This window comes from Podarcis bocagei, assembly GCF_964188305.1.
Source record: "Podarcis bocagei genome assembly, chromosome: 8".
Classification (NCBI taxonomy): domain Eukaryota; kingdom Metazoa; phylum Chordata; class Lepidosauria; order Squamata; family Lacertidae; genus Podarcis; species Podarcis bocagei.
This window is the reverse complement of record NC_138133.1, coordinates 35647582-35663737: the sequence shown is the minus strand read 5'-3', so window position 1 is coordinate 35663737 and position 16156 is coordinate 35647582. Positions and strand designations below refer to the sequence as shown.

Genomic DNA, 16156 nt, shown 5'->3' with positions numbered 1-16156 from the left:
GAGCTGGAAGGGACCATGAGGACCATCTAGTCCCACCCTCTACAATGAAGGAATATGTAGCTGTCCCAAATGGGGATCGCACCTGCAACCTTGGCGTTATCGGCACCACGCTTTAACCAACTGAGCTATCCAGGAGCACTGGAGGACATCAAGAGCCCACATAGAAAAGGAAGCAGCATATTGGCCATGAAACTGTGAGAACCTAGTTGAAATTCTGACTCTGCCTTACCATGCCTGCAGTCTAACCCACCAAATTCTGACTTTGGGAATGGCCGCAGCTCACCAGTAAAGCATCATCTTTGCATGTAGGTCTCAGGTTGATCCACGGCATCTGAAACCCTGGACATCCGCTGCAGACAAGACTGAGCTAATGGTCTGACTTGGCATGAGGCAGCTTCCTATGTTCCTATGGCCCACCAAGCTGAATGTGGCCCTGCTAGGCTGGTTAGATGGACTAGATACAGAAGGAACAGAATTCATGGGACATAGCTACACAGCGATTCCCCCTCCAGGTTTGGATGCTCTTATTCAGCGTACAGAATTTTCACAAACCATACGAAGGCATGCGGACTGGCAGGTGAAGCACAGTTCAGAGGGCGCCCCTTCCAGATAATAACGTCTGCGCAAGTATAGATGGGAAAAGGAGAGCCATGAAATATTTAGTGTTAGGATTATGATGCTCCGTTCCACCTCAACAGATGTGTGGAGCTGTTGTATGTCACATGTCTGTTTACATTCCAGCATAGCTTGCTGGGAATTTCTGTTTGTGTATTGCTTTTGCTTTGTGCTTCCTGCTTTTGCTTAGACACGAAAGAGAGCAGACATGTTTTCTTTGTCTATGAACTATGCTGAATAAAATGCTTGTAAATACGCTTTATATATGCCTCTGTCCGCCACTTCCGTTGTGAAGAGTTATTCACTCTGCTGATTAGAGCATGCTCAAGTTTCTGAAGGCTTCTGAAGCGACGAGTTGCTGATTGGTGCTGTTCCAAGGGAGACCGGAGTTCGCACGGCTGCCGGCCGGTGGGCTGGAGCAAGCTGGGGGCCTGCCTGATGCCCCCGTTCCCTGGATGCATCCCAACATTTAGGTCCTAAGCATTGTAGGGCTTTATATCTCAAAACCAGAACGTTGACGTTGGCTCATTTGCTAGTGGGTACCAGATGTTGTGAGAATTTTCTACTACAGATTAGGATGTAAAAACCTAACTCTAATCTGACTGTCTATTTTTTCTTTCCTAGTGTCTTAAGAGGTCTTGCAGTCCATTGCTCACAATTTAATGACAAGAATGGAGAGCGCATCTTCTAGTCTCTCAGCCGGCTGGAGAGATTCATGACCTGTTTGGGTGTGTTTCAATTACCTAAATATTATACTTATGAGGTTTATATTAATTGCTTTTATTCTAATACAAATGAAAATGGGAGCCTATCCATATATATATCTACACTCTCTTAAATCAACTACTTTAAGAAGGCTACCAACTACGATGCAAAGTGTAGTCCTGTCAATGTCTTCTCAGAAGTAAGCTCATTGAGTTGAACAGAATTTACACCCAGATTAGTGTGCACTGGATTGCAGCTTCAATGCCTATGTCTCTGCTCTGTTGCTGCATGGACTAAGCAGGTATTGCTTACCTCAAAGGCGGAGAACAGGTGGAATGGAACAGGCTACAGTCCGGTCCACCTTGGCTGACAAAAACCAGCTGCACCTGACCTCAGGACTGCAGTTGGCCAAAGAAAGTTGTGGCCAATTATTTTTAATCCCAGAACACTGCCTTGTCCAGTTTCGTCACCTTTCTTGGGTAAGGCCTTGCTCCCTGGGGAAGGGTCACTGTGGGTGGGTCCGTAACAACAACACACATGTTCTAAGGTGTTATGGATTTGTTAAAGATGGCGTTTGTGTGAACATAGTCTGTTTTATGGAATTAGGTTGTGTATCGCACCCATTTGCTTTAAAAGACAAATGACAGCTAAAAAATTACTGGAAGTGGCTGTTTTGCAGCAGCCTTACTTATGTTGGCGTGTCAAGTCTCTTCCACATATACCCAGAATATAAACCATTGTTCTCTGAATGAACCAAAGCTTCCTTGAGTTATTTCTGTCTCAGTGGTGCTTTGTGCACTCTAGTGCTATGGGAAATCTCTGACAAGAATTTGTCGCCTTCCACAGTGCTTCTCAAATGTTCTAGTGCTCTCTTGTGCTTGCTTCAGTATCTGCAGGATCTTGATCTTTTAAAATTCAGGCCTTGGGCTAATTTACATCTGATGCCCTTTTAAATGTGTGGTGGGGTGTGTGTGGGGTTATTGGGTTGTCTTTGTCTTTTTTATTTTTTCTTATGTATTTCTGTGTTTTTTATATATTGTAATTCTATGTTGTGATCTGCCCTGAGATCTACAGGTATTTCCCAAACATAGGAAATAGCTGTAAGAGCAGTGTGGCCAACCTCCCCGGCTTTAACATAGTCGAAACCCCTAGCCACCAGCAGGTTACAGGAAGCTGCCTTCTACAGTCAGACCATCAAGGCCAGGATTACCTACACTCTCCAGTGTTAATGGAGCATCTTAACCACTGCCACATACACAGCCCTGCCATTCACACTGACAAGGGCAAGTGGTGAAGAAAAGCCTCTTTGCTGTGCCAGCTGGATCCAAGCAGGGCTGAGTGGAGAGATACTACCACCTGGTAGTGGATTGAATGTTTCAATCATTCTGCCTGTCATACACAGCCCATAGGCTTTGACATGAGTAAGTCTGGATCGAATCCAGAGTTCAGGCAAGTTGAAGGCGCAAGGTGTCTGAGACATAGTAGGTCAAGGCCATGATTTAGGTGAGAGACTAAGAACAAGTACTGTATGCTGCTCTGATGCTTCCAAGAGAAGTGAAAGAGACAAATTAATTCATTACACTGCTTACACACTTCTGACTTGACATTAGTACAGCCATTAAGCAATTAGGCAGAGATAGCCGAGAATCCCAAGATGCGGATGTATAATACAGGAATGTCATAAATAAAAGCCACTTTCCTGAATGAAAGACTAATTTATTTCAGCACTGATTTTTATGCCTAATCCTAACCCTTATCTATCATAGCCCTGAAGCTATAAACCTGTACATTCCAGAAGCAAGAATGTTTGAAATGCTGCAAGATCTAAACATCTGCTCTGAGTTTATTGCGGATTGCAGAGCAATAAAACCTATAATCTTGAGAAGTTAGCAGCAGAAAATGAAAACAACAACAACCCTCCTCTGTGTTGTGTTCACAGATGGTATTGAAGAGTGTTTCTGGGATGACATGGGAGCATTAATGATTTGAAATTAAATAATGCTAATAAATGAACCAGCCATGTAACCAGTGTTAGAAACTGAGATATGAAAGCCAGGAGCTAAATGGCACCTTAAACCTAGGTTATGGGCACAACAATGGAATGTCTAGGCACACTTTTTAATAACAAGAATACAAAGTTGAAAATGAATCACTGCAGCTAAAACATTATGTTCATTTTTCACATGGTCTAGTCTTTCCCCTGCTCACCTCCCCCTAATATTCTTAAGCGGGTCTCTTCTCCAGTCTTCAGAGAGTAGCTGGAAGTGGGGAGGCAGAAAAACCTTGTTTCCTTCTACTCTGCAATTTTAATATGAAATCTTAGGTGCAGTACTGCACCCAAAGCTCAGAAACTGCTCGCCCTAATGAAATTCCCTGTCGCAAAATGTGCCTGGAATGATGGGACACTGCATGTAACATTCCCATCTTCTTCAATTTATTTAGCTTTACTGATAAATTCTGTATTCAGGTGAGATTGCAGATATTGTACTATTGTGATACAGTAGATTTGTTTGCATCTGGTAATCTGGCAATCACAAGAATTTAACGATGGAAAGTTTGTATCCATATGAAATCAGAACCAGGTAACATCAGTAGAAATTAACTCAGACCAAAATTTAATTATCTGCAACTGCATAAACCTGAAATTCTGGATTCTTCAGGGAAATCACAACATTCTCCTTTAGAAATGTGCCTGTATATTTAACAGATGTTAAAATAAAATGGGATTAAACCAATTGGAATAAAACGATATAAAACCAGAATGAATAAAAGTAGGAACAAACTCAAAATTTTGACTCTCTCTGACAGGACACAGCACTGTCTCAAAAAATTCCTCTTGTTGTAAATCACTACAGGAAAGGATGCTCATCCCTGTGCTTAAATGTACCCAGTAATATTTAGAAGTCATCTGTTCATCAACTTGACTAACAGGCAAAGAAGCAGGCTATGGAGATGCCTTGAGGTCCCCTCCTTCACTTAACCACAGCCATGAATGGCAGTGAAATATCTGAAAATGACTAAGATTGCTGGGGAAGTGTCTTCTTCTGTCCATACTCCAGTATTTCAGCCAAGCTAAACTTTCTGGAAATGTGCTGAATGCACTATTAACATGACAGTGGCAACTGACACTAGGCTGAGTATGTCTTTGTTGGGCTCTCAAAGGAGTCTAGGCCACAAATATGAATATTGCAATCACAATGTACTTTTAGAACTCGCTAAAGAACAACACAGGCAGCCTCATAAAAGCCTACAGAATATAAACTACCTGAAAGTGATGTTCAATGGACACTGCAAAAACTCTGTGTTAAAAGTACCTGGGGGGGGGGGGAATAGAAGCTGGATAGATTTATAATGTGATCTCCTAAAGCCATCTATTACAGGTACACTACAGTTAATGCAATGGAGCGTTGATAAGGTATCTGTACCATAAGAGAGCAAACAAACACAAATAATAATAATAGTAATTAGGAAGCAGGGAAGGTTGGCTGGCAACTGGAGACACTGAGAGGCACACACAGACACACACACACGTGTTTTTCAGCAGTTGGCTAATGGTGTAAAGCGCTTTTGATTGTCCAGATGAAATTATTACTACTACTACTTATTAAATTATACAAACTCTGCAGATCTCAGGGAGGTTCACAACATAAAATTACAATATACAAACCACAAAATCCATAGTAAAATTAACAACAAACCAGTACCCCCTCCCCACAATACATTTAAAGGGGCATCGGGTGTTAATCAGCCCAAGGCCTGGTTGAAGAGGAGCGTTCAGCTACCAGCACTAATAGAACTACAGATACCACATGGACTGCTAAGTTTCTTTGAGCGGGGGGGGGGGGGGAGAACTAGGGGAACCAGCAAAGGTCTTCGGTGAATGCAGTGTGAGACAAAGCTGGACTAATTCTAGGGGATGGCTCCTGGTTTGATGAAAAACTTCCATAGTAGGAAGGTGTTTGCCTTTCTTCACTGGACTGCCCACCTGCCCCATCTCACCTGCTGCAGGTGAGCTATGGTGCTTCACTGGCACAAGGGTCAACTTCAAGGCACTCTCATAAGGGAGTGTCAGATTTGAGGCCTGGATGTTAGTAATCACCACGCCTTGCGTGACCTGGCAGGTAAAAAGGGGATAATTCTGTCAAATTAATCCCCAATTACATCCTAAAGGAAATTATTTCACAATGCTGGGGACATTTATTTCTTGAAACCACTATATAATTCTTTTTAGGCTGTTAACTCATTTATATGCTGCAGTTCATCACCCTTCTCCCTTGCCACCACATGCCTGGTGGAATTCTAAAGCACACCCTTTACCTCAATTCTGAACTAAGCTTTTATCTGCAGGTCAGTTCCATCCCTGTCATAAGCTCATTATTTTCCACAGTCATCTCAAAGTAAAAAAAGGAAACAACAAGGCTTCCTTTCTTTGCCGTGCTAACAAAGAAAAAAGCGATTGGTTCTCTACCTTTCTTATTCCAAGTACGAAGATGTTAGCATGTCAATTAAATTTCTAATTTTTTTTTCTTCAAAATTACAGCAATTACTATATAATGGATGAAAGATTTCCTAACATTAAAAAAATGATTTTTCTATTGCACCAGCAGCATGCACCCTGAAGTGAAATGTTTGCTCAACATGAACATAATTTCCTGATGCTATCCTTTTCTCATTTCAGCAGGGATGGGGAACCTGTGGCTCACCAGCTGTTGCTGAACGACACTACCCATTATCTTATTTAACATTATTTCAAAACCACTGATCATTTAAATAATCTCCATGCAGTGCATAACATTATTATAAAATATACAATATAAAACCACCAATATAAAACCCTTAACATTAAAAACAGCTTCAGAAAATACAAAGCTTCAACACAAATAACCGGGGAAGGCCCGAGTAAAAAGAGAAGTCTTTAGATGATGTGTAAACAGATGGTGCTTCCTGCACAGCAGGGGGCAGTAGCGGATGGCAAGGTGGGGCGGAGGCGCTTTCCTGACCTCTCAGCAGGTGCGTTGCTGTTACTTACCAAGGTTTAGAGAGGTGAGGAGGCAGGGAGGGCAGCACAGTGCAGAAGCTTTAGCAGGGGAACAGATTGGCTCTGCTTGGTGTGTTTGCACCTTGCTGACCTTGCCACCACCTTTCCTCCTCCTTTCCAGTAAGCAGCAGCAATTCACCTGCCTCCACCCCACCATACCACCTCCTATCAACAACAGGAAAGATATCCCCAAAAATAGGCACAGCAGTCGAAAATGCCCCTTTCCAGGTCACCGCTATACAATAATCTGCAGGTTGTAATGCCACTAATAAAATTTTCCCTGATGACCTTTGCAGCAGGTCTGGAAAGTTCTTATGGGTTTATATGTTAACAACAAGACCTTGAACGGGGCCAGAAGCTACCAGCTCAACCAGTGCAGGAACCTCTACACAGGTGTCAAATATGCAGAACCAGGTCCACGCTCCCCAGCCACTAGTTTCTGGTTCAATCCCAAGAGAAATCCCAAATGGAGATTACCTATGTGTCAGTCACAGTGGCCAAGTTATGCCAGGCCAGGAAAAAGCATAGTTGGTGTACCAACTGGAGTTTGTAACAGGTGCTCCTCACAACATAGGTTACCTGAGTCTCTAGAGACAATTATGACTCTAGCAACACCTCTAAACTATACACCTGTTCTTGCACAGGGAGTGTAAATCCATGCAGAACAGGCAAATTCCGGGAACCACTTTTCGCTCAGTCTGTCTTATTCAATTTCAGTTTAATGGCCCTTCTCCAGACCACCATTGCATCCAGGCCCCAGTTGAGAACAGGCAGAGCTTCTGCTGGTGTAACGGAGAATTAAAGCCACATGTTATCAGCATACTGGTGACAACACACCCCAAATCTCCAAAGGATTACTCCCAATGGCTTCCAACAGATATTGAATAGCATAATTCCTGGTTATTGGTCATGGTGGCCAGGACTGATGAGAATCCAGCACCATCTGAATGGCTACACTTTCTTCCTTCTTGCTTTATGTAAATATCTTCCTTAAAATCCTATAATCAAATAAAAGTAACTGATCAGCAAGTGTGTTACATTACAGAAGCTTATAGGCTTGTATCCAGTACTGCACTAAGTAAGTGTTGCATCAATGCAAAGATTCCTGTTAGTGCCCCTACAAATTTGCCACAGATCTGCTCTGGAGGGTAGGGGGGAAGCCCCAGAACAGACCAAGGGGGACATGGGGGAAGGAGAGAGGGGAAGCTGTGTTGCACAAGCAGGAATCCTTGCACTGACAGGACGTTGACTCAGCATTTCCTTAGATACAAGCCATGACGTGCAAATCATAGAGATATGCAACAATGCTAATGATTTATAAGGATTTCCCTTAGATTTAAGAAAAAACTAAAACCAGGTAGATGTGGCTAGCTAAATACTAAATCAAAAACATTCTCTTGCATTTTAGTGTTTAGTTTTGTTTATTTACAACAACAGTGGCATTTGCACAATATTTGGCTGACCTCAGAAAGTGTAACAAGAAGAGAGCTTCATATCACATGAAATTTCCGTAGCAGCTTCAGATAAATATCTATGATTTCTAGCGAAGATGTGGAAATTGCAAGGAAATGATTCACCCAAATACCATAGCAAGGAGTGGCTTGTTGCCTTTCACTCCCAGGTGACAGCTGATTCATCTACAAATAGAAAGTCCTGTTCTGCTAGAAACAATCCATTATTTTTCACCCAAACATGATGTGTCATATCTATACAGTTGTTGTTGTTTTCAAAAAAGTTCTCTTGTACAGCTAGACTACAGGTTGAAACTTAAAAGAAACTTCTCTCACACATCTCATTTGGTCAAATGCAACTCCAGAAACTATCCTGGGAAATGAAAGGGGATGTTTAATGACATCTTGTGGCTAAAGGAAGGTATCAATTTTAACTGCAATTGGACAGCCAAAAACAGCCTTTTGTTCTAGTTACCTTTTCTCTCATAATGTAATAGACATACCAATGATCCATCAATCACAGGGGCCATGTTTTCAAGGCCGTTATAGCATTCCAGGATATTAATGTGCTATTTCTAGTAAACTGAAATTATATTTGAAAACAACGAATTCCAGACAGCAGTAACAAGTACATGTACTGACATGAGAACAGCAATACCAGAAAGAAGCCCAAGTTCATTTCCAGAACATGCCCTACGGATACAAAACATTTCAATCTTTTTTCAGCTGAACATTATTTGGTGACAGAACCTATGGAGTAAGCTGTCTTGAAGTAAAATAGCGGATGGCAGCACAGTAAACACAACTGCTCCATCAAGATTAAGTTCTCCTTCTAACAAGGCAGGCAAAGAGGGGAATCTAAAGAGGTGGAAAGAATTATGGAAATAAGGACACCATCTCTAACTGAGCAAAGGAAGTAACTTGGAAACATACTGTGGAAATGTATCTGGCTAGGCATATAACCCCCTTGGGATTAGCTAGCAAAAAATTGCATTTTGATCATCAGTTGCTGTTTTTTAAAAAAAGAAAAAAAAGAAGAAGAGAGATTGATCAATTGCTACAATTAATAAAGGCTCTGATTTAAGTAACTGGAAAATGCAGGAAGAAATTTGCTGAAAATGAAGGGGTGTTATTTTTGGATTGTTGTAAATTTGCAATAATATCTGGAACATTATAACTGAGGATATCCTACACAATTTATTGTGGGGCAGAAACACAAAAAATATGCAAAAGAAAATATATGAAAAGTGATTCTCTCTCTCTCTCTCTCTCTCTCTCTCTCTCACACACACACACACACACACAGGCTTATCTTAATGAATTTGCTGTGAACTATGAGTTCTCTCTCCAGTTAAAAGTTATCCCGACGATTTTATTTTCAGATAGAGTGGATCTGTATCACATCTCTGCCACTGGTGAGAGACAATGTTTATCAAATGAGAGAATGTGGACATGGCTTATCAAAATAGCAATTGTCTTCGGCTAATTACACCTACCGATGCCCTTCTATTCCATGAGGTGCCTAAGATTCACTTTCAAGATGTGACTCTGCTTTCAGCTATGGACAGCCCCAAAGTATCTGGGAAGCTCATGAGCATACTCTGTTTCTGCTCAGGAAGACTCAGAGGAGTTCTGGTCACTCCAGCTCAATAAAAAAGTAGATGCAGCAGACAAGCCTATCTGTATAGCATGCCCACAACAAAAATAAAAATAAATACATAGGTGTGCATGTATGGGAAGAGGAGAGCAGAACAGGGAATTTGCCCACCTGCAAAAAAGACCTTTTGCTTCAATCAATGGTTTCATTTATAACACATAGTCTATGTTTCAGTTTGATCATTCTTTCAAAGCCAGTGGAAAACTCAGCCGTATTATGCCTCATTACTCAGGAATCCTGGTTTGCAGTTTCCCAACATACTTCTTTTCTACCTCCTCAAATATCATCCATCAGATTTGGCTCATTATATCTTCTGGGCAATGGGACGGCAAAGAAAACACATAGAAGTGTCAGTGATCTGTTTAATACTCAGCGTCTTGTCTATTACACAGTAAGAATGAGAAGAACTTCTAGAAAATCTGTTTCATGGGAATTAAGCAAACTTAAAAGTGGAATTCCTGAAGCTGAGACACCAATACTTTGGCCACCTCATGAGAAGAGAAGACTCCCTGGAAAATACCCTGATGTTGGGAAAGATGGAGGGCATAAGGAGAAGGGGATGACAGAGGACGAGATGGTTGGATAGTGTTCTCGAAGCTACCAGCATGAGTTTGACTAAACTGCAGGAGGCAGTGGAAGACAGGAGTGCCTGGCATGCTCTGGTCCATGGGGTCATGAAGAGTCGGACACGACTAAACAACAACAAAAAGTGGAATATTTTCCAATTACACCTCACAGCTAAGCCTGCTTCTCCTCCAGGCCAGGTGGAAATATTGGGGACTCTACAAAGTAGGAATAGTCCTAGTCCCCATCACCTCTGACCATTGTTCATGCTGGCTCAGGCTGCTGAAATTCAACAGCACCTGGAAGGCCCCAGACTCCCCCTCCTTGCTTTAGACTCCACTAGCATCTATTGCTCTTCTCTTTGATCTTTTCTCCAGTTCTTTCTAGATCCTGATTCTGCATGTGTTACTGGAATATGATCACAGCCTGTCAGTCTTAATAACTAATGAGCTGAATTCTGCTTCCAGTTGAAATTGTTATATCAACCCAGAAATCTGTGAGTAGATTCTTAAGAGATCTTTTGTCAGGTCTATTTATCATCAAAATAATGCGGGGAGTACCTCCATGTAACAAAGGCTCTCCAGGGAAGTGGTTATTCCAGATATGTTCCTCCCAAGAGGTACTTTAATCTTCCGTTGATTAATGACCTGCTGCTATAAAAGAAGCAGAAATGCTATTTGACTTGTCTTAAACTGATGTCTCTGCAGGAATAGATAGATGCATTAGAAGCAGACACAGACTCTCCTGGTCTAAGAAATATTGCCATTAGAAATGGGTCATACGAAATTGCAGACCCACCGAGGCCCAGCTGAATGGCCAACAGTTCTTCAGCCTAAAAGGCCATACACCGCAGACTTAAAAGGGTGAAAAGCCGTAACTGATGCCACCTCAGACTCAGTGAACACATCTTAACTCCCTCCCCACAACCCTTGCTTCTCACTTTCCTCCTATTTTCATCAGTGATGTTGCTTCTTTCCTCCCTCTCCTATCCAGGCTCGATAATCTTGGGGGGGGGGGGGAGTGGGGACGACAATTAAATTTCTCCTTCTGCTGATGCCAACTCTTCTTCTAGACTTCCTTGGTCTTAAACATGTGGCTGTTTCTCTGAGTATGTTCATAACTGAAATTCTCATTCAAATTTGATCTCCTGATCAAATTTGCAGATGACACCAAACTGGGAGGGGTGGCTAACACCCCAGAGGACAGGATCACACTTCAAAATGACCTTGACAGATTAGAAAACTGGGCCAAAACAAACAAGATGAATTTTAACAGGGAGAAATGTAAAGTATTGCACTTGGGCAAAAAAAATGAGAGGCACAAATACAAGATGGGTGACACCTGGCTTGAGAGCAGTACATGTGAAAAGGATCTAGGAGTCTTGGTTGACCACAAACTTGACATGAGCCAACAGTGTGACGCGGCAGCTAAAAAAGCCAATGCAATTCTGGGCCTCATCAATAGGAGTATAGCATCTAGATCAAGGGAAGTAATAGTGCCACTGTATTCTGCTCTGGTCAGACCTCACCTGGAGTACTGTGTCCAGTTCTGGGCACCACAATTCAAGAAGGACACTGACAAACTGGAACGTGTCCAGAGGAGGGCAACCAAAATGGTCAAAGGCCTGGAAACGATGCCTTATGAGGAACGGCTAAGGGAGCTGGGCATGTTTAGCCTGGAGAAGAGGAGGTTAAGGGGTGATATGATAGCCATGTTCAAATATATAAAAGGATGTCACATAGAGGAGGGAGAAAGGTTGTTTTCTGCTGCTCCAGAGAAGCGGACACGGAGCAATGGAGCCAAACTACAAGAAAGAAGATTCCACCTAAACATTAGGAAGACCTTCCTGACAGTAAGAGCTGTTCGACAGTGGAATTTGCTGCCAAGGAGTGTGGTGGAGTCTCCTAATTTGGAGGTCTTTAAGCAGAGGCTTAACAACCATATGTCAGGAGTGCTCTGATGGTGTTTCCTGCTTGGCAGGGGGTTGGACTCGATGGCCCTTGTGGTCTCTTCCAACTCTATGATTCTATGATTCTATGATTCTAAGAGAATCATATGTGAACTGTGGCTCATAAGCCCATCATAATCTTCCCTGCTATGGCACAGCAACAGAATCAATGGGGATTTTATTTTATTTTTAATTTCTTTACAAACATGGCGGCATAGGAAGATCCTGCTGGATCGCACCAATGACCCATCTTGTCCAGCATCCTGCTCTTACAGTGGCAGACCAGATGCCTATGGGAAACCTTCAAGCCAGGACCTAAGAGAAACAGCACCTTGCCCACCTGCCTTTCCAAGCAACTAGCTTTCAGAGGCATACTGCCTCTGACAGTGGAACACAGGCATCATGGCTAGTAGCCACTGGTAGCCTTTATCTCCATGAATTTGTCAAATCTTCTTTTGAAGCCATCCAGTTTGGTGGCCACCACCGTCTCCTTTGTGAGCACATTCCATCGTTTAGCTATGTGCTGCATGAAGAAGTCCTTTCAAATCCTCCAGCATTCAGCTTCATTGGAAGTCCATAAGTTCTAGTCTTAAGGGAGAGGGAGAGAAACTTGTCTCTATCCAGGCATCATTTTATAAACTTCTATAATGTCACTTCTTACTTTTTCTTACTGTTTAGGGAAGCTTTTTAATGTTTGATGGACTATTGTATTTTAATATTGTATTGGAAGCCGCCCAGAGTGGCTGGGGAAACCCAGCCAGATGGGCGGGGTATAAATAAATTATTATTATTATTATATTATTATTATTATTATTATTATTATTATTATTATTATTACTACTACTACTATTACTACTACTACTACTACTACTATTTCTCTAATCTAAAAAGTGCCAAATAACAAAACTTCTCCTCACAAGGGAGTTGCTCAGGGTGGTTCACAGGATTAAAAAATAAACAAACATGCAGATACACCATAGATTTGTGTCATGGCATTAGGATATCAGCCATTTTATTTCACATTGAATCACATTTGCCATTTTATCACTCATTCACTCAGTGAATGGTCCTTTTGGAGTTCTTCACAATCCATTTTTTGTTTGTTTTAATGACCCTGAACAACTCAGTATCACCAGAAAACTTGCTCACCTCCCAGCCCACCCCTAACTCTCGATCTTTTATGCACAAGCTTAAAAGCACATAGTGGGGTAATTACCTTCAGACAGAAATGGCAGGGGTGGGTGGGGAGGAATATAATTTGAAGAAAAAGAAGGCTATCAATAAGCCATGCTTATTTTAAATTTACAGTATAATCAGCCTGGATACAAACTGAAGTCTGCTAAATGTGGGAAAACAAAGCTTCCGCTCTCCCCATTACCTCTTCCACCCTGAAGACCAAAGCCACAAGAACACTGCCACTTCCTGTCTTGCAAAAACATCTCTTTCAGCTCCTGCCTTAATTATTTTAAGTACAGTGATCGAATGCTGCCTGATAGGAAGTCACCAACAACAAAACACACTGTATCTTAAACATTTGTACTTCAGAAACAAGACAATTTGAAGAGCGCTTTGCAAAAAGCAAAGAGAAAGGGGGCAAAATTTATTTGTCAATATTCCCCCTCTTTAAGGTAATTGTACCCCTGCTCTTTGTGGTTTTAATAGACTTTCTAAGCCTGTTTCAAGAGTTCATGTAAAGAAAGGCTGAAAAGAAGCAGGTTGATGACACAAGAAGGGAATCATAAATGCAGCTGGGTTATTTTAAAGGAAGCTACAGTTCAGTTTGTCCATTGCTTCTTTTGTTGGCAGAGCTGGCTAATTAAGGGAAGGTGTTCAGCACACAGGTTTTATTCAAAACATCCACACTGGCTACATAATGCCTATACTGTATAGTACAAGGGAATTATTTTCCTGAGAAGAGCTGTTGACCCACAGGTAAAGTCGAAGGGGAGGGTGCACAACTGACAGTTGGCTGAGGCTGCATGGTTGTGAAATTGCATAGCTCTCTCTCTCTTTCTGTGCCACCCCCTCCCTCCCCTCCCTCTCTCACACACACAAAATGGAAGAAGAAGCAATTCCCAGAGGGGTGGTCCATAGAGCAGGAGTGGGCCCACAGTGTCCAGAGAGCTGGAAAATACTGCAGGCCATATGCAGTTAATTTAAGGGTCTTTGGGCTGAAGTCACCCCAGTGCACCTTAACTTCACTAAACCACCTGCCCAAGTAATAATATGAGTATTTCAAATCATACAGCTGTAACAATTTCATATCCAACCCCCCCCCCCCCTTTGCAGGTCAGGATGATTTTACTTCTTTCTCACATATGGTGGCTTAAGGTGGATGCTCAGCACTTATTGCTAAGAACCTGCCAGAACCCTTTCGAGTGACGTGACAATGTGATTGCACCAAAAACAACAGATAGTAACTAAAAACACAGACAGACAGACAGGCAGACAGACAGACAGACAGATCTCTGCAGGTTGCAGCTAAGATAGGTGGGGTTGTTTGTGAAATCTCACTAGAAAGTTGTCCTGACTGCCACATGCAGCTAAAAAGAAGGAGAAATCCTATGTCAAACTATTATCATTATCATTATCATTATCATCATTATTACCACCCTACCTATCTGGCTGGGTTTCCCCAACCACTCTGGGCAGCTTACAGTACTGTACATATAAAAACATAGTAAAAAAGCATAGTAGGTATGCCAGGAAAAGGTTCACAGAACGGTAAAGTTAATTGAACGAAATCACGTTATATGTTAGAAGGAATTAATTCTGTGCCCCATCTACATGTTCAGCACTCTACTCTGGGTATTTCCTTCCCAATAAAGTATTACTTGATTCTGAAAATTGACTCTGGAAAAACACAAAAACCAATACATGCTGGTTAAGATGTGTTTTAGGATATGTTGAAACACTAGCAAAACCAGTCACTGGCTCATATTTCAAGGGAAATGGCAAGAGAGAAATGAAACAGTTAAAATGAAACCAGCACATCTGAATCACTTTATTTGCAAACCTAAATATCAATGGTACAGCCAGCAGCATCTAATCACCACACAGAACCTCCCCTTCTTCAGCAGCAAAATTATCCAAGGACTTTTGTAAAGCTCCAAATCAAATATGCCATTAATTCCTCCCTCCACGCCTTTTGCTGTTTTCCTTAGCAGGGATAAATAGGAGACTCTTCCAAGTTTCCCAAAAGAATGTATGTGCTTTGAGGGTGTGTGTGTGTCTATGTTGGCTTCTATTGGGAAAAGAGCAAAGACAACAAAAATTAAAAAACTCAGTTTTGAATCCTCAGTGGATGAACCATGTGGGGAGATCTTCTTATATATGAGACATAAAATCATGCAGCTTAGAGGTCAAATTAAAAAACAAAAGCATACTTTATATTGAGCAACGTTCCTAAACGCTGATCCAAAGAACACTCTGAGTTTATAGCTGTTATATGAGACACAGCCAAATCCTGTTGCTGCTCTGAAATGATGGGGACAAAATTGTACCTAACAAAATTTTCATCAACCATGAACTTGAGTAGCAATAAAAACTTCCGGGAAATGTAAGAAATTATCTCTAAATTACAGTATTTCAATTTGTTATCCAGTTAGCACTATGCTTGAAATCAGACTCTCTCTTACCTTTGCCTTCTCGGTACTCTGTTCCCGTTTTCCAACATGGTTCCCCATGGTGCTCCTCAAATTTCTTCCAGAACTACAGATAAAAACAGCGGGGGGAAAGTTACGTTATTCCAAAATCAGCCAGTCAACTATAGTTTCTTTAACTATACGTACGCTAAGGAAGGGGTACCCCATGTGATACCCTCCAGATACTGCTGAACTCCAATTCCCATTAGTCTGAACCAGCATGGCCAAACGTCAGGGATGATGGGAGTTGTAGTCCAACAACATATGCAGAGCACCACATTGACTACTTCTGCACTACTGACCAGAGGGGCTGGGCCTACAATTTGTTTATGCCAGTTTTGTAGATATCCATGTCCTCCTTTTTGGGGTGATGCAACCTGTGATTCTGCAGAATGCTGTTGGAATCATACTCCCATCAGCCTCAGTCAGCATGACCAATGATCAGGCATGGTAGGGGCAATATCCAGACTACAGGGTTCACTGTGTGGCAGGTTTAGCCCAATGGGTAGAAAGTTCTTGATTGTTTTAAGCTGT

General features: G+C 41.8%; 1 protein-coding gene across 2 annotated transcripts in view; it reads right to left on the bottom strand.

Annotated features, from left to right (window-relative positions):
* Window positions 1–15687, bottom strand: part of MBP (myelin basic protein) — a 77548-nt gene extending 61861 nt beyond the window's left edge. The window contains exon 1 of one of the 2 annotated variants that reach the window (XM_081205828.1): window positions 15617–15687. In XM_081205828.1, the coding sequence (XP_081061954.1) occupies window positions 15617–15664 (48 nt within the window). In that variant the 5' untranslated portion in view covers window positions 15665–15687. The remainder of the gene's footprint in view (window positions 1–15616) is intronic. The other variant, XM_081205829.1, reaches the window with a different exon arrangement.
* Between the last annotated feature and the right edge of the window lie 469 nt (window positions 15688–16156).